General features: G+C 44.0%; 2 protein-coding genes and 1 long non-coding RNA gene across 11 annotated transcripts in view; 2 read left to right on the forward strand and 1 right to left on the reverse strand.

Annotated features, from left to right (window-relative positions):
• LOC146009017 (uncharacterized) overlaps positions 1–7,953 on the forward strand; it is a 33,196-nt gene extending 25,243 nt beyond the window's left edge. The window contains exon 5 of the long non-coding RNA XR_014444602.1: positions 7,704–7,953. This is a non-coding gene — a long non-coding RNA (uncharacterized LOC146009017). The remainder of the gene's footprint in view (positions 1–7,703) is intronic.
• Positions 1–22,377, reverse strand: part of MYPN (myopalladin) — a 264,901-nt gene that overhangs the window by 21,909 nt on the left and 220,615 nt on the right. For all 9 annotated transcript variants that reach the window (XM_083148976.1, XM_083148977.1, XM_083148980.1 and 6 more), the window contains 7 exons: positions 21,260–21,283; positions 21,050–21,166; positions 17,493–17,850; positions 5,547–5,987; positions 3,556–3,706; positions 1,507–1,728; positions 101–250 (listed from right to left, as the gene is read on the reverse strand). In XM_083148976.1, coding sequence (XP_083005102.1) covers positions 101–250; positions 1,507–1,728; positions 3,556–3,706; positions 5,547–5,987; positions 17,493–17,850; positions 21,050–21,166; positions 21,260–21,283 — 1,463 coding nt within the window. The remainder of the gene's footprint in view (positions 1–100; positions 251–1,506; positions 1,729–3,555; positions 3,707–5,546; positions 5,988–17,492; positions 17,851–21,049; positions 21,167–21,259; positions 21,284–22,377) is intronic.
• The window catches only part of HERC4 (HECT and RLD domain containing E3 ubiquitin protein ligase 4), a 303,379-nt gene continuing 296,127 nt past the window's right edge, over positions 15,126–22,377 (forward strand). Inside the window, exon 1 of the mRNA XM_083148985.1 lies at positions 15,126–15,148. The gene's annotated coding sequence lies outside the window, so the exon portion shown is untranslated. The remainder of the gene's footprint in view (positions 15,149–22,377) is intronic.

A 22,377-nucleotide genomic window follows, 5' to 3' on the forward strand; every position in this document is an offset into this window, starting at 1 on the left:
ACGAATTTATCACTTTTGAAATATTCTATTTAGATGTAGCAAAACATGAAGATTGTGTATCAGGGAACACACAAAACCGCGCAGCTTCCTGCATTGTTACCTGAGGATTTGCAGCCATAATTGTATAGTTTCCATCATCATCATTAGTGGCGGCTTCTATATGTAAAGCGCACGTTCCATCTGCTTCTCTCTTCATTTTGCAATGTTCATTTTTCTTTGAAATCTGCTTACCATCTTTAAACCAATAGACCTGGAAAAGTTAACATAGAGCGGCAATGATCAGTTTAAAGTCGTTGTTCATCGCGTAGGAGTAGATTCAGGGGTGGACGCTAATTCATTCGCAATCAACCAATATTTTTACAGCTGCGCATGTGCAGATCTGGTCCGGAATTATCGGACGCAGTGCGCCTGCAGACATGGTGTCATTAACAGCCTCTGACCGTTTGGAGGCAGGGAGGGGAGGAGTTTATGGAAATGTTGGCGCCATTCTTGAGGCGTGCCAAGGCCAGCGGCTGCATCTTCAGTTGCGTAATTCTTGGCCTCTGCAGCTTAGCTGTGGTGGGCATTTGCCGATGGTGATCAGATGCAGCAGCTTCGGATGCATGTAGCAGATCTGAGAAGCCAGTGGTGATTACCTCAAGCCATCACCTGCTGCACTTATATACTTCCGCTGCTACTGAAAAGCAGCATCGACACCATTTGGGTCTACCAATAAATCAGGCCCTCAGTCAGTAGCAATGTAATATACTACTGTATATAAAATGTATTCTCAACTCAGCCGTCACTGGATAACATCTAAATCTAATATGATGTTATTTCTTACACAAGTATAAGGGAGAAATCAGACACAGATTCTGCTTTGTTAAGTTATTGCCCTTTGTTAGATTTCCTTTTTTTCACATTGGTTTAATAAAAATGCACGCTATAATGCAGAGTAATTATAGTAATAAACATATGCAGTACACATAACCATCGGTAACAAGTCCCTGTTGCCTATATAACGCAGAGGCAACTATTTCCTCTGCTGGACCAATATTCATGAGAAGCCAAACTGAATTCACTGTAAATTACCTCAGTGATGCCCTGATATTGGTTCCGAAGTACCTCAGAGATATCACTGATTTCCAGGTAATAAAAAGGTTGAATTAGTTCAAAGTGTCAGACTCTAATATGTAGGTGTAGCCCATTATTCACACACAGGCCCGCCATAAGGGGGGTACAGCGGGGCTTGAAGTCCTGGGCCCAAGCAGAGAGGGGGCCAGGGTGGCAGCGTTGTTGATCTTTGCCGCTAGCTGATTGCAGCTGGAGTACCGGGTGGCAGCCAGGCAGCAGCCGATTGGTACGCTTCTGACCCCAAACTTCTGACACCGGATGCTACAGAAGCAATCAGCTGGTAGCACTGATCCATTCCAGGCAGTGGGGCCCTGCCTAAGTTGTCTGTTCTTGCCCCCCCCCCCCCAATTTCTGATGGCAGCCCTGCTCATACAACACAGACAGGTTACATACCTTAGGTATGGGGATCCCCACAACTTTACATGTAAATGTAACTGACGTTCCTTCTACAACACGGAAATGTTTAAGTCTCCTGTCAAATATTGGTGCAATGCACTTTCCTGTAGGAATCTCATCATGCTGCACTTCATCATCTGATTCGTCCACCGGAGTGCGCTCCAAGCGGAACTCTATCTCGTTCATCAGTCTCTGCTCAAAACTGGATATCTTATATTCCTACAAATATAGAAATGAAGGCCATATAATCAATTGTTTTATGTTATATTCTAAATCTTAACTGCAAATAGATCATTCAAATTAAATGCAGCTCTAAACACAAATAAAAAAATAAAATATATATATATTTATATATACTGTATGGTATATATATTTATCCCTATTGCCTGATTGGATGATAATTGATAATTGTGTTACTTAAATATGGCACCGTAACGGAACTTGCTAAATGATTCTCAGTTGAGTGTAAATGATACATACACTTGAGCTTTTATAAGTTCAGTACATTAGGACAAAAAGATTTAAGTCAATAGTACCCAGGGGCGTAACTTTATATTTGTAGGCCCTATCGCAAAAGTTTGTAAGAGCCTCCTATTTAGCAACTGATGGTGATAAATGTATGCAAAACATATTACTTAGACAGTAAAGATGGGCCCCCTCAGCTCTGGGCCCCATAGCAGCTGCACCCCCTGCACCTATGGTGGTTACGCCCTTGATAGTACCCCTAAAGGTCCTCATACGCAGGTCCGACTTGTCTGAGGCACAAGTCAGACCGGTTTTCCCTTGAGCTACCCCTGGCAGATCCCTGGAAGGGCTCTATCCGATTTAGCACCTTTTGACCATATCGCCCTATTGCATGTTGACCATGAGGGGTTGATGGATAAACATCTAACTAGTTAATGTCTATCCATCTCTAAGATATGCTTTTTAGCTCACTTTTGGGTACATTTACTATGATGGGAATTCTATTGAATATGGGATGTTGCTCATAGCAACCAGCCAGAGTCTATCTATTATCTTCTAGAAGGCGCTTTATAAATAAGAAGTAGAATCTGATTGGTTGCTATGGGCATCTCATCTGCAACAGAACTCCCATCTTATTACATTAACCCCTTAGAGCCTGATGCAAGTGATCGAGATAAGAATGGTTTGTGCCGGATGTACAGTACAGGATGAGTATCCCTTATCTGAAATTCTCAGGACCAGCAGCATTTTGGATAAGGTATACCTTCGGATTTGGTCCCTAGGCAGTCCCCACGGCATCCATCGTGTCCCTCCTGAGAGGCTTCCCTGATCCTGTTCCACAAGTGACATAATGCATCATTGGGACTGGGAATGCCTCTGAAGATGGACACCATGGGAGGGATCTGGTGACTAAGAAAAATAGTACGGGGGAGGGGGGGAGAGTGAAAGCAAAAACAAAAACACCGAGACATTCCGGAAACTAATATTTCAGTTTTTGGATATGCGGATGAGGAATTCTCAACCTGTATAGAGTTAACTTGAGTTAAAGCTACACACAGGACTTTAGTACAGCCTGTAATGCATATGTGCATGCTGAGGAAATCATCATTCATAGTGCACATATAATGAATTTCAAACAACTGACATAGTTTATCTTGGCATCTACTGATCTAATGATATTTAAGGAGGTTAAAGTACAGCTATTGAAGGCTACCCAGATGCATGCCCCCCTTCCCAGTTCCCAGTCCTGGCTGCAGCCTATTCAGCCTAATTTATTTATTTATTTATTTATTTGCAGTTTCTTATATAGCGCAGCAGATTCCGTTGCGCTTTACAATAGTAAACAGTGATAAAACAAACTGGGTAACAACAGACAGACATGGAGGTAGGAGGGCCCTGCTGCAAGCTTACAATCTATAATGGCATAGGTGTTACTCATAATACAGCCGTAGAAATCCAAAGTTATGGAAGCATGTACGCAAAATAATCAAGTTTACATTTGAAGAAATATGTCCATAATGTACATAACTGTCCATCAGAAATCCATTCCTAATAACCAATCAGGTAAATGTCATTGCATACCTGCTGCCACTGGATCTGTGAGGGAGCATCATCTCGAAATGAGAGCTTTTTTTCTAACTCTCGCACAACTTGATTCTTACTCTCCTGTATGTGATCCTGTGAGCTAAACCGCACCATATTTGATGTTTTCTTTGGGGCTGATTGAAAAGACCTGGAAACAAATAGGATTTGGTGTAAATCTTAAAATATACCACAATTATACACAAATGTTCTATACTATTAATTAGAAGCACACAAGTGTGGAGTAGTGATTACATATTGAATGAAGGCTGGATTATTTAAAGTATCCCCCCCCTTATGAAACTGGATTCATTCTGAGGGCTTACTCATTAATAAGCCCCATCAGGCTCCCTTAAGTTATGTCATTTAAGCGCATACAGTATGTGTGAGCCGAGTCCACACTTGTGCACAGAGGGCGGAAGGGATCCCTCTTCTCACCCCAGAACACATCTTCCAATAGAAATAAGAAGGCCTCCGAAACAGACGCCATCTGAAGATGGCATTGTTTCTTACAATAAAACTACATTTTCAGAGCTTGATGAGTATCCAGCCATCACTAATAGTGAATGAGCATGTTATAAGATACTTAAAACATTTGGACACTGTTATTTCCGCATATGTAATGGGCCCTTTCCGATAAAATGAATAGGCCCCATAGACAAAAGCAATAGCAGGTAATCACCTTGTGTACGTGTCACGGGGCCTGCCGGCATACCCCCAACTTCCTGTAAGCCAGACATAAATACATGCTCACAACACACATACATACACACACATATACATAGCCGGGGCTGAGAGCAGAATGTGAGGATGGAGAAGAAGGAGGGAGCGGTTGTGGCTGAGCATGCAGACATTATGTATGCATTCTGTATGCTGTTGGTCAGACACTGTTGCCTGCAACTTTAAAACACAAACAAACCTGGCCTAGATACTCAGAAAACCCCCTACTGCATGAGCCACTGAATTAATTGCTAGGTGCCATTTAAATTGAAAAAAAGTTCAGCTTCAGTTTCAGTTCAAATTCAGCTTCAGTTGCAGTTTTGCTAAAAAAACAAAACCCAAACTTCAACTGCTGTCTCTCGCATGCTGGGGACCCCCAGCACAGCGCAAGGCCATTCAGCATGCAAGGTCACTCCACGTGGTGTGATCACAAAATATTTGCGATTGTATCGCAGAAATGCAATCATATAGAAATGCAATGAGATTGCATCTCTAAGACATTTTCTGGTTTGCTGCGTGTGATGCCACATAGCGCCCCGAAAATGGTCTGGACAAACCTAATGGCACATCACCATCCCATCGACAAACAAAATGCGATTGCATCCTTTCAGGATGCGGTCGTAGTTTGCCACTTTGCCCATGCGAGCTGCCTAAAAGTGATTTTCGCACTTCATAGTGTCTAGCTGAATCAGGTTCATAGTCCACATATGCTTTCCTTTATAGAGACCCAGGGATAGGCTAATTGTATTATCAGTAGACTAATGCTCCAATGAAAAGGTTTGTGATAGTCTTTTTTCTAATGTTATTGCGCATGCACAGGAGAGGTTGGGGTATAATGGGCTCTAACCTCTCTCTCCTGCAGTAGTCAGCCACCAGGAAACTCAGTGCACCGCTAGAATAAACATGTATGGCCCTGTACTGGAAGCTATTAGGTGTGTCAGCGGGACGCTGTATAACACATGCAGCACCGCAGCTGTCATTGCTGGATCAAATGAAACGGGTCTTTGCAAAGGGGCAGGCAATGTGGTATTTTAAATAACCAATGGCTTTACACATATAATGAAAAATTACCATTAACACACACACACATGCAAATGAAGCCATGTACATAAAAATACAATAAGAAACTATCACAAACGTACAGAAAACTCCACAGAATTACATATGTTAATAGAATAGTTACTGGTATACAATCCCCAATAAAATCGTTAGCTATGAAGTAGATGTCTATGATCACAAGCAATAAGTGAGAAAGGCATGTGATTACTTACAAGGAAGCACTCTTTGGTAAGCCCATTGCATTTGTTGGTGTAGGAGTGGAAGGCAATGAAGGAAGAACAGAACTAAGAAATGCAACGGGGTTCTGTATCCGTGGAGGGGAGATGGGAGATGTATACACAGTCTGGGCCTGGAACTGGCTCCGGCCAGGCAGTGTAGTAGGTGATGCAGAAACTGTGGTACTATATGGGGTTTGTCCGGTAGAGGGTGAAGATAACGTAACATCACTATAAGTATTTTGCACGCCTACTGTCCATGGCCTTGTCTGAGGAGCAGTGATCGTTGTAGATACTGGGTATGTGTTTAATGGATCTTGCCGAGAAAATATGTTAGGTTGGGTAGATGAATTTGGTGACGTTGAATTTGGAGATGAAGGCTGAAATTGCTGTTCACTCATAACTTGGTTATGTAGCTGTTGTAGCTTTCCTGGATCACTGTATATGAAAACAAAGTAATACATGATTCTTTTATGCCTAATCTGAGCTGATGAAGTGCTAGGCCTACATAGAATCATAACGGAGGTTTTAGAAATCATTCACTGACAAGTCCACAGTCTCCTCTGCCACAATACAACTTCCACTTATTTTCTGCTTTGCTCTCACCCAGCACACCTCATCTACCATCCTCTTACAGCACATTCAGTCCAGCCCTAGACAAATCAGCTTCAGCAACCACAAACATGCTGTAGGAATGAAAACTTCTCATGTGGCAAACGGAACAGAAATACTACCTGCAACAAGTCAAATCTTGCTTCAGGACTGACAGCCTTTACTATATATTATTCCTTACTTCGGACAATACTGCCTTACTACATGCCGATGGACATACTTCATGTCAGCTAACCGTGTTTTGCTCTCTTTGTTCTCCTGCACCACTTTTACCTTGCTCACTCACAGCCTATGTCTCTCTGCCAACTTACTTCAAAGACATAACTGACAAAAGACTATCTCTTTTTGTCAGGAGCCATACATTCCATCCACTACTCCCAAGTTCTTGCGTATAACCAGTGGCTGATTTTCCACAAAACAATCTAGGAGCCTGCCTAGGGCCCAGCAGGTCCCAAGGGGCCCCATAAAGATCCCAGGCCACCCAAAATGTTCCCAGAGGAGCATTGAGCGACTACTATGTAATTTCATGACATCACAAAGACCTTCCCACACTCCCTTTGATGATCTTTGATAGGATAAAAAATGATTGGACACACAAAATGGTCTCATCCACTATATGTGTGCAGTTGGTTTACTTTAAATGTGACACAGATAGTAAGCCTACTTCCAGAAGATCTAGAGCCTGGTTCAGCTTTGTACGCAATGCCGATGTTCACACAGCTGAGCAGTTATTGGTAGACTGTGCACGTGCCAAGGTACTCTATCAATGCCGGCTGCAATCATCAGCAAATATATAGTGCTATGGATTGTTTAAGCAAGGAGGGCCCCAAAGTGGCATGTTGCCTAGGGCCCCATAAGGTCTAAATCCATTACCGATCATAACCAGCAATAAAGCATCTGCATTTATTGTCTCATACTATGACCTCCTTCCCCTTAACACTACCCACTCTCAACTTCCTTACTCCCAAAACCCAATTTCTCCCCTTAACACTACCCACTCTCAACTTCCTCAATACTAAAGAAACCTTCTCCTGATCCAGGCTCCCACTCCATGTACCACACGATTTCTCTCCTCCCCTTTGCTTCCAGACTAGTTGAGCCACTTGTGAAATCTCCCACGGGTGAGTATCTCCTTTTCTTTTCTTACAGGTTCTTCGGTAAGTATTCAGGACTCCGCGTTTCTTTCTTTAGAGCATTAATCAATTTATTATGTACATACAGGGAGATCATACAATGTGGAAGTATGCGATTAACAATTACATCACCACTAACAACAAGAATTACAGGTTTTATTAAGCCGGAACAGTGAGGGTCGCTCCTTCAAGGGTTTCCTCTGCTCGTGTGTTCCTCCTTCTTACAAATGCATATACAAATAACCCTACCTTATTAGCTAAAGTAAATAAACAGGTTAATACATGCTATCAATCAATTGTTACACCTTCGTACCAGAGGGAACTTGAATATTAACCTTGGTACTATTATTGCGCAATAATGTGAAAAATACTGATAACTAACGTTCTGGTCTATTCTATTCTATTCCAGATACTACAACAGTGGTACATGAGACTCTCCCTCAGCACATGACAACCCGGTTCAGCCAACAGGTAATAATAACAGTAGACACAAAATACCTTTCCGGATAACAACGTGATGTTGACCCAGTTCCCAATGAGTCACGACCTCTCTCCCAAAAGCCCCAAAGTCCTAACTGTCCTGAAAGAGTTTCATGAAATTCACGGAATATAGGAGATCCTAGGGGGGAATCTTTACTACATGACAGATCGTAACGTGTTCCTGGCTGACACAAAGTTAAGATTACGCATATATCTGTATCTGTAACTTTAGTCTTGTCTGCACTGTCTCGCCGTCTAACTGAGGTTGAGTTAGTAATCCTGGGCTTCCCCTGGCACGAAGCCGGGTTTAACCCTGAAGTAGCTGGCTTGCTAACTGATTCTTAGGAGTTCTGCCGGCTCTGGTGTATTTCTTGCAGCTCTATCTACTTCACGCTGACCAGTAGAGGGCGTCCCCTGATGCTTTCCCCATCGGGTTTAGCCCTGTATGCTGACTGCGGATGCGGATATTTTCCTTAAGCGTCCCCTGACTTTTAATAAGTCGGGTTTAGCTCAATATCTCTATATGTCTATGCTAGTGACAAGCGAGGGCAATATTCTGGCTGTCTCTACTTCACAACCTCCTGTTGTTAGATGGCACTGCTGAGTCTCTGAGTTCAGTCTTGATCTGACTGATTAAGTGTGCCCATGTACTTCCTATGCTGTATATTTAGTAGGTAGCCAACTGTCCTGTTCTCTCCGGTTGGTGTATACCAGCTTACTGGACTTGCTAAACAAGCTGCTTGTTATGTTACTTTCTCCAAATACCGGTCTACAAGAATACTCAGATATTTCATACAGTCATTGTCTGCTACACTAGCCTCCCTTGAAGGTAGATTTATAAAAGTATTCTCCTAGGGACAGTCTACAGGCTGGGAGGAATGATTTCTCTCTGTTCAGCTTCCCTCTGACTCCTTATAACTTTGCCGAGGTGCATGCAAGCTGACTTTGACACACTATCTCTATAGTGGGGAATGCTGCTCCCTAAATGGTGTGGGGGCGGGGCTTTGGCTCTGTTAGCTGAACGGGGCTGGGAGCCCACTCACCATGCCTCTATTGCTAGATGCGTCTCTGTTCGCTCTCCCCCTCTGGTGCCGCCTCCTACCGTGACGCAGCTCTCCTCCCCTGCAGCCGGACACTCCTTCCTGGCTTCCCCGCCTCCGGGGCGCGGCTACTGCGTCCCAGTGATGACGCCGCCTGAACGGGGATGCGGCCTGTCACCGCCGGACTCCTGGATAAGATACTCGCCGGAGGTCTCTCCACCTGACACCGGAGCCTCTGCACAGCCTAGGGGTGCCCTGGTAAGTCCCGTTACTACGCTCCCAGCACCGCTGTCCGCTTCCCTATCCAGCTGCGTAGCTCTGCTTTATCAGAATCTCCGTGGGACACTGCGCCACACATCAACGGCTCTCCCCCTTATATCAGCGGCACCCGCACCCTTCCTTGTCGGTTCCCCCTCGAGCACCAAATCTTTATTTATTTCTGTCAGCCATCAAACGTCCCTTTTTCCTTCCGCGCGGGGCACCTGAATTTGACCTATGGTCACTGTAATACTGAGCAGCCCTGGCCACTCTCCGGTGGGGAAGCTTATCATCACATTTCTCCGGGGTGGAATCTTGCATGTCCTCATGCATTTTACTTCTTTCATTACAAACAACAAAATATCATTACTTATATACTTTAACTATTGCAACACATTACATACTTTTACTTCAGGAGAATTTACATTTCTACCCTTAACTATTTTTTCTTTAAACAGGTTTGGCTCAGTCTCTAAACCGGAGGGGTTTCACACCCCTTGTATTCCTGACTGGCCTTTCCGGCCTTTGCTCTGGATCAGCTTGTTCGGGGGACAAGTCAGGACTACGCGGTTGGCTTATATCTGCAGCCATCTTATCACTTGTGCGATTTGACGTTGCTCTGTTTATTCCGCCATGTGGAATAGCACTATTCATGAATAGTAACAAGTCCATTGGGTCCCGCATAAAGTCTTCGAAACTTGGACTATGATCCTTGGTGTCTGGAGGATGCATTTCCGGAAAGTCTTGTTCTCTCCGAGCTTTATAGAGTTTCAGGTTGTTACGATGGATCATTTTGACATTGCTGAATCTTTCTCCCTCTTTCCTTATCCCATACACGACAGTCTCAGTTGACGGTAGGTGAACAATCTCATATGGCGTGGCTTCCCAGATGGGGTCTAGTTTGCTGCTTCTCTGATTATTTTTCTTTAAAACTCGATCTCCGACTTTCAAGGGTTCTGCCTTGGCGTTCTGATTATAGTCACTTTCCTGCCGATAGTGAACCTCTCCCATTCTCTTGGTGACCATCTCTTTGGCAAGATCCATCCTCTGTTTGTGTTCAATCACCCAGTCGGTTTGAGGAGAGTTTACATTTTCGGTGAAGGCATTGAGTTCTAAGTCCGCTGGCAGTTTCCCCTTTCGCCCAAAGAGCAAGTAATACGGGGTATGTCCCGTTGAGGCGTGTTCGAGATTATTGTATAGATATGTAAACTCGGGTAACAACGAGGGCCATTTTAGTTGGTCAGCTGGGGATAGGGCCCGGATCCTTCCTAACAGGGTCTGGTTAGCTCTCTCACAAAGTCCATTGCCCTGTGGATGATAGGGCGTAGTTCTGATTTTTTTGCATCCATAGGTGTCACAAAGTTCTTTGAGTAGGTGTGCCTCGAATGCTGGACCCTGATCAGTAAGGACCTGTTCTGGGAACCCGTAGGGTCGGATAAAGTTCTTTAGGAAGGTCTCCGCTGTGGTCTTAGCGGTCAGGTCCCTGACGGGGACCGTCACCATAAATTTTGTATAGTGGTCTACTATCATCAACGCGTATTGATATCCTGCACTGCTGGGCCCCACTTTGACGTGATCCAACGTCACGATTTCCAGCGGATAGTTACTTTGGATGGGCTTCAATGTTGCCTTCTGATTTGGTTGCACATTTCTCTTAATTGCACAAGCGGAACACTCTTCAATCCACTTTGCGACATCAACATGTAGCCCCACCCAGAAAAAGTTCTTTCTTATAGCATTCTCCGTTTTCTTCGTTCCAAAATGCCCAGACCTCTCATGGTAAGCTCGTAGAATTTGAGTTCGCTGTTCTGCTGGAACGAGTATTTGATTCAGGTGATCATGCGTGCAGGGATCGATGCTACTCTTAACCAACACCCCGTTAATGAAGCTTACTCGATCTCTGTATCTTAATAGTTGGATCAGTTCAGAAGGAAGTCTTTGCCGTTCTTCTTTGTTGGGGACTTTCTGGGTGGCAAGGAGGAGTTTGAACTGTTGTAGCACATTGTCTTTGCCTTGCAAGTCTCTCCAGTTCCATTCTTGGTGACAAGATGCATCCTCCTGTACAGCCGACAAAATAATCTCGGTGTTTCGAAGAGTGACTGTGTGTTGCTTGATGGGCATGGGACCAAATAAGGGAATCTCGACTTCTTCCCATTGGTCTTCCTTTTCTGATTCTGCTTCCTGAGGTAGCCTCGAGAGAGCATCAGCATTAGAGTTCATTCTTCCACTCCTGAATTTTATTTTATACTGGAAGTTCTCTAATCGGGATACCCATCTTTGTTCCAACGCCCCTAATCGAGCCGTTTGCAGGTGTGCTAGTGGATTATTGTCGGTATATATAGTGCACGGAGTGGCGGCGAGGTAGTCTTTGAATTTCTCCGTTACTGCCCATATCAACGCCAATAGTTCTAATTTGAAGGCACTATAGTTCTGGTCATTCCTTTCAGTTTTCCTCAAGCCCCGGCTAGCATACGCTATGACTCTTTCCTTGCCATCCTGATCTTGGGCTAGCACAGCTCCTAATCCTAGGTTGCTGGCATCGGTGTAGACCTTAAAGGGAAGATCATAATTCGGATATGCCAGCAAGGGGGCCTCGATGAGTGAATTCTTTAGTGTCTGGAATGCTTCTTCCTGTCTGCTACCCCAGTTAACAACGGCGTTCCCTCTGACGTCCTTCCCGGATATGCTTCTCAGGAGTTCATGCAAGGGGTTTGCAATCTTCGCGAACCCGGCTATAAATCGCCGATAGTATCCGACGAAACCTAAAAATCTTCGGACATCTTTTACAGTGACGGGTGTTGGCCATTCTCGAACTGCTTTTATTTTTTCGGGGTCTGCGGTCACTCCCTCTGAGCTGACGATATGTCCCAGGTATTGAACACTAGTTTTAAGAAGATGACATTTTGAAGGCTTTAGCTTGAACCCGTACTCCGCAAGCCGTTCAAAGACTTCTTCTAAGTGTTGGAGATGCTGGTCGTAATTACTGGAGAAAACGATAACGTCGTCTAAATAAATGAGCAACGTATCAAAGTTCTTAGAGCCCAGACAGTGCTCCATGACCCGTTGGAATGTGGCTGGAGCGTTGGTTAATCCGAAAGGCATCTGATTGAACTCAAATAACCCCATTGGGGTGGTGAACGCAGTCTTTTCTATATCATCTGGAGCCACGGCAACTTGCCAGTACCCACTTGTTAGATCGAGGGTCGAAAAGTACACTGCCGATCTTAGAGCCGTCAAGGATTCTTCTATCCTAGGGAGAGGATAAGCATCCCTATGCGTGACTGCATTCAATTTTCTATAATCAATGCAAAACCTTAGCTCTCCGTCTTTTTTCCTGACCAGCACTATCGGTGCAGCCCACGGGCTATAACTGTCCCTGATCACTTTGGAGGCTTTCATTTCCTCTATCATCTTTTTCACGGGCTGGTACAACGCTGGAGGAATCGGACGGTGACGTTCCTTGATGGGAGGAGCAGACCCAGTTGGAATGTGGTGATAGATGTTTTTGACTCTTCCGAAATCGCTAGCACTCTTACTGAAGGTTTTCTCGTTCTTCATCACCAAGCGCAACACTCCGGTCTTTTCTTGTTCGGTGGTATTCTGATCCCCAATCTGCAGTTTCTCCCACCATAGGGTTTCTTTTTGAACTGCCAGTTCGCCTTGGTGACTTATTGCCTGTTGGGGGTGGGGTTCTTCTGCGTCTATGATGTCCTGAAAGTTGACCTCATACACTTGTGCCAAGGCTTGGAATCTTGGTATCTTAATAGCATGGTTGTGAGGATTTAGGACTCTTACAGGCACTCTCCCTTGTACCACAGTTACTAAGGCTCTGGCCACTACGAATTGCTCACCCCAGGCGGTGTGTCTCCTCTGGATAACTGCATCATAGTCTTTTCCTTTGGGCCCGATCTTAGTCTTGCACCATAATACAGTTTCCGAATTTGGAGGCAGGAGTACCTTCCGCCGCTCGGAAATACGGACACTTCCAATTTCTCCTCTATTGTCCACAAACCTTTGGTGACACTTCAGGAAGCGGATGGTTTGTTGTAGGGGTCGTCTCTCAGTCAGAGTTCTGGTGGATAATTCTTGTCGAAGGGCGCTAATCAACTCTTCGGGGCAGTTCCTTAGGACATTCATTCCAATAATTATCGGGGGTAAACATTGATCTTTGACAGCTGTGACTAAGCATCCCTGACTGAGGAGCCTAGCTTGTCCGATCTCGACCTCAGCCTCATAATACCCACAGCATTCAATACTCTGTCCATTGCTTGCTAGTAGTTTCAACCAGGCCGGTGGTGGGGCTATGATAGTGTCCTCTCTCCAGTGTTTAATAAACTCGCCCCACTGAATAGTGGTCACTTGCGACCCAGTATCCAACAAGGCTGGCAGGTTAATTCCATTAACTTTAACTTCGATTATGGGACAACACCCGACGAATTTTGGTGTCCATTCTTGTGATGTGGGACCTTCTACTGTGGAGTCTCCCGACGGTTGGTCCCTGCCCTCGGGATTTCCTCGTTTAAAGGGTCAGTGCTGCGGCAATTCCGCTCTATATGCCCACTTCTCTGACAACGTCTACAGATAGGCCTTCCTTGTTCGTCGAATTTGTCCGTAGGCAGTCGTCTAGAGCTCCATGAGGCATTTCGCCCTGCACTACCGTAAGATGGTTCTCTTCCCATCCGCCATGATCTCTGGGGTGCCTGTGTCTCTTTCAAGGTTCTCAACTCCCGACATAGCTCAGTCATTCCCTGGGTCAACTCGGCAATTTGCCCCTTCATTTCCGTGATAGGGTCTTTAGGGGTAGCCGATTGGATTTGTTGGAGAGTGGTTTCAACAGGTGGGTTTACAGTTCCCTTCTTGTGTTTATCACCTAATACTTTTCTGATCAGCTCTTTGAAGTCCGAAAAGCTGATAGGTGATTCCTGTCGGTATAGCATTTTTACTTGTCCCTTGATGTTTACATCATAAATGCCGTCAAGGAATTGATTGGTTAGAGTCTCATTTTCCTCAATAGGTTCTTTTGGGGCACACAGTTTTATATCTTGTAACGCCTCCTGCAACACTACCGCATATTCTCTGAGTGTCTCATGCGGTTGTTGTTTCCTGGAATAAAACTGTGTTTTCAGTTCTGATAGAGTTTTGGTATCGAATACTTTTGCCAGCTTGTTCAATATAACTGTTGCTGATTTTCTTTGACCTTCTGGCCACGACTTCACTTCCCTTTTTGCGAACCCCTTCAGCTGAGCTAAAAGTATCTCTACTTGTTGCTTTTCATCCAATCTGTATACTTGAAACATGGTTTCAATCTGTTCTCTGAAGTCACGGAACACATTTGTTTCAGTCGTCTCACTCTCTCCGGTGTAAGTGGGGAGCCATGGTGCCCCAAAGTAATAGGGCATGGTTATCGATGCCGGTTTGCGTATTGTAGAGCTTAATGTCTCCGTTGCATCACCTCCTTGGCCCTTTTCACCAAACATATCCTCTTGCTCCTCTTGAACGTTGTCTTGAGACATTTTAACTCTCGGTTGGGGTTTCTTTCGCTTTTAATGTACGGATCCTGTTCGTCGGACGCCAAATGTGAAATCTCCCACGGGTGAGTATCTCCTTTTCTTTTCTTACAGGTTCTTCGGTAAGTATTCAGGACTCCGCGTTTCTTTCTTTAGAGCATTAATCAATTTATTATGTACATACAGGGAGATCATACAATGTGGAAGTATGCGATTAACAATTACATCACCACTAACAACAAGAATTACAGGTTTTATTAAGCCGGAACAGTGAGGGTCGCTCCTTCAAGGGTTTCCTCTGCTCGTGTGTTCCTCCTTCTTACAAATGCATATACAAATAACCCTACCTTATTAGCTAAAGTAAATAAACAGGTTAATACATGCTATCAATCAATTGTTACACCTTCGTACCAGAGGGAACTTGAATATTAACCTTGGTACTATTATTGCGCAATAATGTGAAAAATACTGATAACTAACGTTCTGGTCTATTCTATTCTATTCCAGATACTACAACAGTGGTACATGAGACTCTCCCTCAGCACATGACAACCCGGTTCAGCCAACAGGTAATAATAACAGTAGACACAAAATACCTTTCCGGATAACAACGTGATGTTGACCCAGTTCCCAATGAGTCACGACCTCTCTCCCAAAAGCCCCAAAGTCCTAACTGTCCTGAAAGAGTTTCATGAAATTCACGGAATATAGGAGATCCTAGGGGGGAATCTTTACTACATGACAGATCGTAACGTGTTCCTGGCTGACACAAAGTTAAGATTACGCATATATCTGTATCTGTAACTTTAGTCTTGTCTGCACTGTCTCGCCGTCTAACTGAGGTTGAGTTAGTAATCCTGGGCTTCCCCTGGCACGAAGCCGGGTTTAACCCTGAAGTAGCTGGCTTGCTAACTGATTCTTAGGAGTTCTGCCGGCTCTGGTGTATTTCTTGCAGCTCTATCTACTTCACGCTGACCAGTAGAGGGCGTCCCCTGATGCTTTCCCCATCGGGTTTAGCCCTGTATGCTGACTGCGGATGCGGATATTTTCCTTAAGCGTCCCCTGACTTTTAATAAGTCGGGTTTAGCTCAATATCTCTATATGTCTATGCTAGTGACAAGCGAGGGCAATATTCTGGCTGTCTCTACTTCACAACCTCCTGTTGTTAGATGGCACTGCTGAGTCTCTGAGTTCAGTCTTGATCTGACTGATTAAGTGTGCCCATGTACTTCCTATGCTGTATATTTAGTAGGTAGCCAACTGTCCTGTTCTCTCCGGTTGGTGTATACCAGCTTACTGGACTTGCTAAACAAGCTGCTTGTTATGTTACTTTCTCCAAATACCGGTCTACAAGAATACTCAGATATTTCATACAGTCATTGTCTGCTACACTAGCCTCCCTTGAAGGTAGATTTATAAAAGTATTCTCCTAGGGACAGTCTACAGGCTGGGAGGAATGATTTCTCTCTGTTCAGCTTCCCTCTGACTCCTTATAACTTTGCCGAGGTGCATGCAAGCTGACTTTGACACACTATCTCTATAGTGGGGAATGCTGCTCCCTAAATGGTGTGGGGGCGGGGCTTTGGCTCTGTTAGCTGAACGGGGCTGGGAGCCCACTCACCATGCCTCTATTGCTAGATGCGTCTCTGTTCGCTCTCCCCCTCTGGTGCCGCCTCCTACCGTGACGCAGCTCTCCTCCCCTGCAGCCGGACACTCCTTCCTGGCTTCCCCGCCTCCGGGGCGCGGCTACTGCGTCCCAGTGATGACGCCGCCTGAACGGGGATGCGGCCTGTCACCGCCGGACTCCTGGATAAGATACTCGCCGGAGGTCTCTCCACCTGACACCGGAGCCTCTGCACAGCCTAGGGGTGCCCTGGTAAGTCCCGTTACTACGCTCCCAGCACCGCTGTCCGCTTCCCTATCCAGCTGCGTAGCTCTGCTTTATCAGAATCTCCGTGGGACACTGCGCCACACATCAACGGCTCTCCCCCTTATATCAGCGGCACCCGCACCCTTCCTTGTCGGTTCCCCCTCGAGCACCAAATCTTTATTTATTTCTGTCAGCCATCAAACGTCCCTTTTTCCTTCCGCGCGGGGCACCTGAATTTGACCTATGGTCACTGTAATACTGAGCAGCCCTGGCCACTCTCCGGTGGGGAAGCTTATCATCACACACTTCTATAAAACCACTTATCTTGTTACTGTATCAATCTTCTCACCACCTTTCTCTTCGATTGGGCATCTGCCACCAGCATTTCACTGAGACAGGAAGTCATCAATGATCTAATTACTGCAAAAAAGTTTCTCACACTTATCAATCAATTGACCTCTGACATATTTTATCTCTGATCCACTGCCAACATATCCAATCACTCCAACATCTGGAACATCATCCCCTTCACTCCCACAGTTTGTTATAGTCCCACAAGTCTGTGTACTTGGCCTTCTGCTTTTCTCACTGTCTCATTCAACACATGATTAACTAATTCTCTATTTCTGCCTTTAGGTTCACCTATGTTCTAAAGACATCCAAATCTATCCTTCCTTTCTGGACCTCTCGCTTCCTAGCTTTTTTTAGTGAATGTATTTTATACCTGAAACTTGGGTATAATTGCAGCCAAGTGTCATGATATCACTTGGAGGTAGTGTAATGGTAAAGTTAGTCTCACTCTAAACTTAACCTCAAATCCTAAGAAATGTGTTTTAAAATGTCACCTTCTTTACACATGAACAATAGAGATGTATCTGGTCTGAAAGGGTCAACATAGGATGGAGTGATGCATCTCTAAACTATAAATTGTGTCTATGGTTGGATTGTAACAAATACAGTCAAGGTAGCAAAACTATCTATGAAATTGAGTACAAAGTAATACTGTATAATAGCATAAGCAGATACAGCATAAAACCACTCACAGTTTAGGCTTGGCAAAAACCGGTGGTGGCTCTTTCATAGATGCAGCAAAAGCAGCATATGATTGACCATTTAACATATTCTGATTGTACATTCCATAGTTATTTCCCACAAGGATTGTATCTTCAGATGATGTCTCACTTCCTTTGTCATCCTCAGGGAGGTTGAAATGAACTCTCAGGCCAATTTTAGAACTTGGTCTTGGTTCATTATGGTTTACTAGAACTCCTTCTAATTTAGGCTTAGGTGGTGGTTCTTCTAAAACTGTTGGTGGAGTAACAGGCAGAGGTTCAGGTTTAAAAGCATCTATGTTGATTGTGCTAATGGTTATTGGAGTTTTATTAGTATTTTCATTGGAACCTATGACAGACAGAAAGAAAGGATAGTTTAATTACTTTCAAGATAAAATGCTTCAATAATTAAAAAAAAATAGTTTTTGAATAATAATAATAAAAAAAGAAAATGTTTCATAATTGAATAACTACAAGTAAAAAAGCATTAGTAGCTGTGTTTCATCAGGATGTCGATTAAATCTGAAGTTTATTTTTGAATATTTTGTTTCAATTCAACATTTTTGTTTACATAACTAATACAGCTAGCAAATATAAAATTAGGAAGGACTGAATAATATAAAGCAGTGAATCTCAAACTTTTCTGAATCATGGCACCTAATATTATCAGCCAATTTTTTTTCATGGCACCGCTAAGTTTTTTATGAATACATTTTGTGAAAAAATACTTTAAGTAAATTGCTCATACCTGTCATCTATTTATCACTTTAAAAAGACTGGCACATCAAAACACATCAGAGGCGGCAGCAGGACGTGGTCTCTGAATTTTGAAACGGTAAGCGCTAATATTATACATCCAGCACTTTACTGTTTAACCTTAGCTCTAAAGTGTTTGGATGACCAGCAGCTTTAACTGTACAGCAGGACCTGTATACAATAAGGTCCCCCATAGGATATTGTTGAGAGCTGGAGAGAGAGGCGCTGAACAAACACTGAGCCCCACTTCCAGACAGCAGAACACAATTAGCAGTAGGGATGGCCTTGACCATTGATGATTCAAAATCATCAATGATGTAGAATAGTTTTGCAATCGATGGGGGAGAGCCAGATGTTTTCCCTTCATCGATGGCAAAGCATAACTGAATATTTTTTTTTTGTTATCCAAGGGGCTGAGACATGTCGCACACCTCCGAGCCTGACACCCATAAAGCCCCACCTCCAGGTTCTGATTGGCACTTGGGCCAGTCAACCAAATAAAAGTGATGGCCATCGATAGTTAAAACCATCGATGGTCATACATCACATAGTGGGCTACCATTGATAGTCAATTTAACCATAACCATTGATGGCAGCCATCGTGGCAATAGAGTCAATGTTTATTAGCGGAGGAGAAACAGACAGCAGTGTGGAACATTGCTGAGTCCCAACCCTTGGCCACAAGTCCTCTACAAGCGGAGGCAATTGTTATTAAGCCCTGCTTACTATATTGCATTCCATAACATTATACCATTTAATATGGAGAATTGTGGTGCTGTACGTGGAGCTCTCTGGGCACTTTATTCTAACAATAAGATACTGCTTCTTTTCGAAGTACGAATTGCACGGGGAATAGTGTTGTATGAATGCGAACCTGTATCACTTTGTCCATAAATAATTTGATTTGGTCCTGGACCACCAAACTAAGACACCCCTGCAAGAGCCTTTCGGCACCCCAGGGTTTTTTTTATTTTTTTTTACACAGTGCAGCCAGCAGGGGGCCGGAGCGCTCGAGCCGCTCATTAGATATTCATATATTCACTGCACCCGATCGTTAATATGCACGATCGGGTGCAGTGAATACTGGGTCCCCCGCTGGCTATAGGGGGGGGCAGCCTGTGCTGCCTGGGTCCCGGGGAGCCCCCCTACCCTCCACATTCCTCTGGAGCAGCCAGGGAGACTTTAATCTCTCTGGCTGCTTCCGTCCCCCGGCTCCCTGAAAGCTCCCTGCCGCGGACGCTCGTCCGCTGCAGGGGTTAAGACTCGCTGCGAGTGGCGGCGAGCATCAACCACATTGAATAGTGGATAAAGTGCCGTGACGGAGAATCTCCAAACATGGAGAATCTCCGCAAAAACACGGAGAGTGCATGGAGAGCGAAATAAAACGCTCTCCATGCATGGAGAATTTCCTCATTGAATACTGCCCATTAAATTAATATTTAAAAAATTTAGAAGAAAAGAAAAGAGAGAAGAAAAGAGAAAGAAAATGAAAGGAAAGGAAAGGAAGCAACCCGACGTGATTGAAATTATTTCATAATTATGTAAAATAAATTTTCTTTGGAGATTTGAAGATTTTTGTTGCTGTCAATTTAATGAAAGTCCATGGATTCCAGACTTTAATACATTTTGCAGAAGATCCCTTTAAAATGCTGGTTATATATTCCATTGAATGAACATGGGATATTTTGCCAATTATCTCAGCCAAAGTTGGTAGTTCCGAAGATTTCCAATGGCAATACAAGTTCTAGTCGCAAGAACTATATGCATGAATAATTTGTTCTGTGCATGACTAGCTTCTGGGATGCCCATGGAAAGAAGATAATATCCAGCCTTGAAAGGAACCTGAATCGCTAAAATTGAGGCAGTCAACACAGCTAATTTTTGCCAGAGTGGAATTAAAACTGGACAATCCCACTATATATGAAGAAATGTGCCTTCCATGCAATTACATCTCCAACAGACAGAGGTAATTTCAGAATTAATTTTGTTAAGCTTTACTGGGACATAGTACCATCTATAAAATAATTTGTATGCATTTTCCTTTAGTCTTACACATATTGAGCTAGAAGAAACATTTTTGTAAATTTCAGACCATTCTTCATCTTCTAAAGGCTCTCCCAAATCACATTCCCATGCTATTTCATGTAAATCTCTAGTGTTTGATCCCTGTTGTAGTGGTTGTATTGCAATATACAATGAGTTTCAGGGAGATTATAGTTGGTAATAAAATTTAGCAAAGTGCCCCATTGAGGGGGCGTGTCCATATATGGAGAGATTGTGAACGTGGCACCTAGAAGCATGGGTGTGTACTGCTACATCTGAGAGGAATCTTTTAAAATGACTTATATACAAATGTAGATGAGCCCCAAAGCAGTTAGTAAGAGCTACTATACTTGGTAAAGTGCTGGGAAATGGTGCTGATGATTCAGTGTAAATTAATCTGTCTCACATTCCTTTTATCCCCAAAAATGTAACAGTGTAATATGGGCTAGGTGACCTGGGGAAGATTGCTAGACTAATGAGGGAGAGAGGGAGATTGCTGCATTTCAGAATGCAGGAGGGTAGGCAACTATGATTCCTATTATATCAATACTGTATGCAACATATGCTTCACAGTGTAATTATGCTGCCTAAAAGGTTGATTAATGCATCAGAGTGTTTCCAGTTAGGTTTGGTATGTGGCCTGTGGTATAACTGGCAGTGGGTATCCTTAGCTAACATATCATTGTCACAGTTTATGCTTCCTTTAAGCTGAAGTGAGCGTGGCGAGGACATATTTACATGTTTCTTACCATTTACAGTTAGAAAGGCAGTGCTGGAGGTGGTGCCGTATTTGTTGCTTGCTGTACAGGTAAACATGCCGGAATCCTCAGAAAATACTTCTGCAATAACTAAGGTGCAGATCTCTTCTGTGGAGGAAAATTCAGCCAGCTATGTCTCAGATTTCTCACACCAATACTACAGCTACTGAACAAAGGCAGTTTGTGATCATTAGCACTTACCTGGTTCTGCCATAGACCGAGGCTCTTCAGGGAGACAAAATTAAAAATCAAAAGAACAGATTAGTTCTCAGAATATTAGCAATGAAATTGTAAAATAATGAATTATATCACTGATACCTTTGTATGCAATAGACCCGCAGTGGCTTGGAGGCACTATTGCTGCTCCATTAATGGGACCGCTGAATCTGTTGCCGGCACGCCGGGACCAGCAGTGCTTCCTGTCTGCTGTCCCGGTGCTCCTCATTTCTATTATAAATACCCCTCACAAAATGGCTGTCCCCTCAAAGCAGATGTTTATTAAGGATGCTAGAGGAGGTGGCCACCTCCTCTTGTATCCAAAATAACGGTCTGCTGCAAGACGGTGGCCATTTTGCAAGTGACATTTTAACAAGAGGAACACCGGGACCGCAGACAGGAGTATCTGCTGGTCCTGGCGGGCCAGCAGCGGATCAGCAATGGCCCGGGCGGCAGCGGTGGCAGATGCAGCGGTGAGGGGGAGGAGCACAAATGTTAGTGGCGGGGGCGTACAAATTTTTGTTTGTATGACTTGAATATTCGCGATATGTGTGTAGTATATGCAGAGCTGGGCCTTGTATAGCCCCCATACACACACGTTTAGATATTAGCTAATGGACAAATGTATTTACTTTTAGTAGTTTCACAGATTGATATGGTGCTTATTATTTGTATAACACTTAATGGGCTAAATATAATTGGTGCGAGAAGCAGGAGGTGCAAATGTACATTATTCATATGATATGAAATATACACTATGGACCATATTCTAAGGACCTTATTCTGGTCCACACGCAGCTTTGCGTGTGGATGAAATGCTTCCGGCCCCCTACCCGCATGAATGCCCCCCCTCGCCCGCCAAGTTCACACATCCGGCTGTGAATGGATGTTTAGCATAAACATCCATTCACAGCCTTGGGTGCGGAGGCTAAATCATTCGATGGTCGCCGGCCATTTTACAGATCATATGTATTTTTACAAGATAATGCAAGGGGAGCAAATCCATTTATACTTTGGGCATGCAGTGTAAATACGGTCTGCTTTTGCATGTAAAACACAGATGATGGACAGCTTATTAGTTTTCAGTTACTAGTTAGTATTCT

This window comes from Crinia signifera, chromosome 6, assembly GCF_055691185.1.
Source record: "Crinia signifera chromosome 6, ASM5569118v1, whole genome shotgun sequence".
Classification (NCBI taxonomy): domain Eukaryota; kingdom Metazoa; phylum Chordata; class Amphibia; order Anura; family Myobatrachidae; genus Crinia; species Crinia signifera.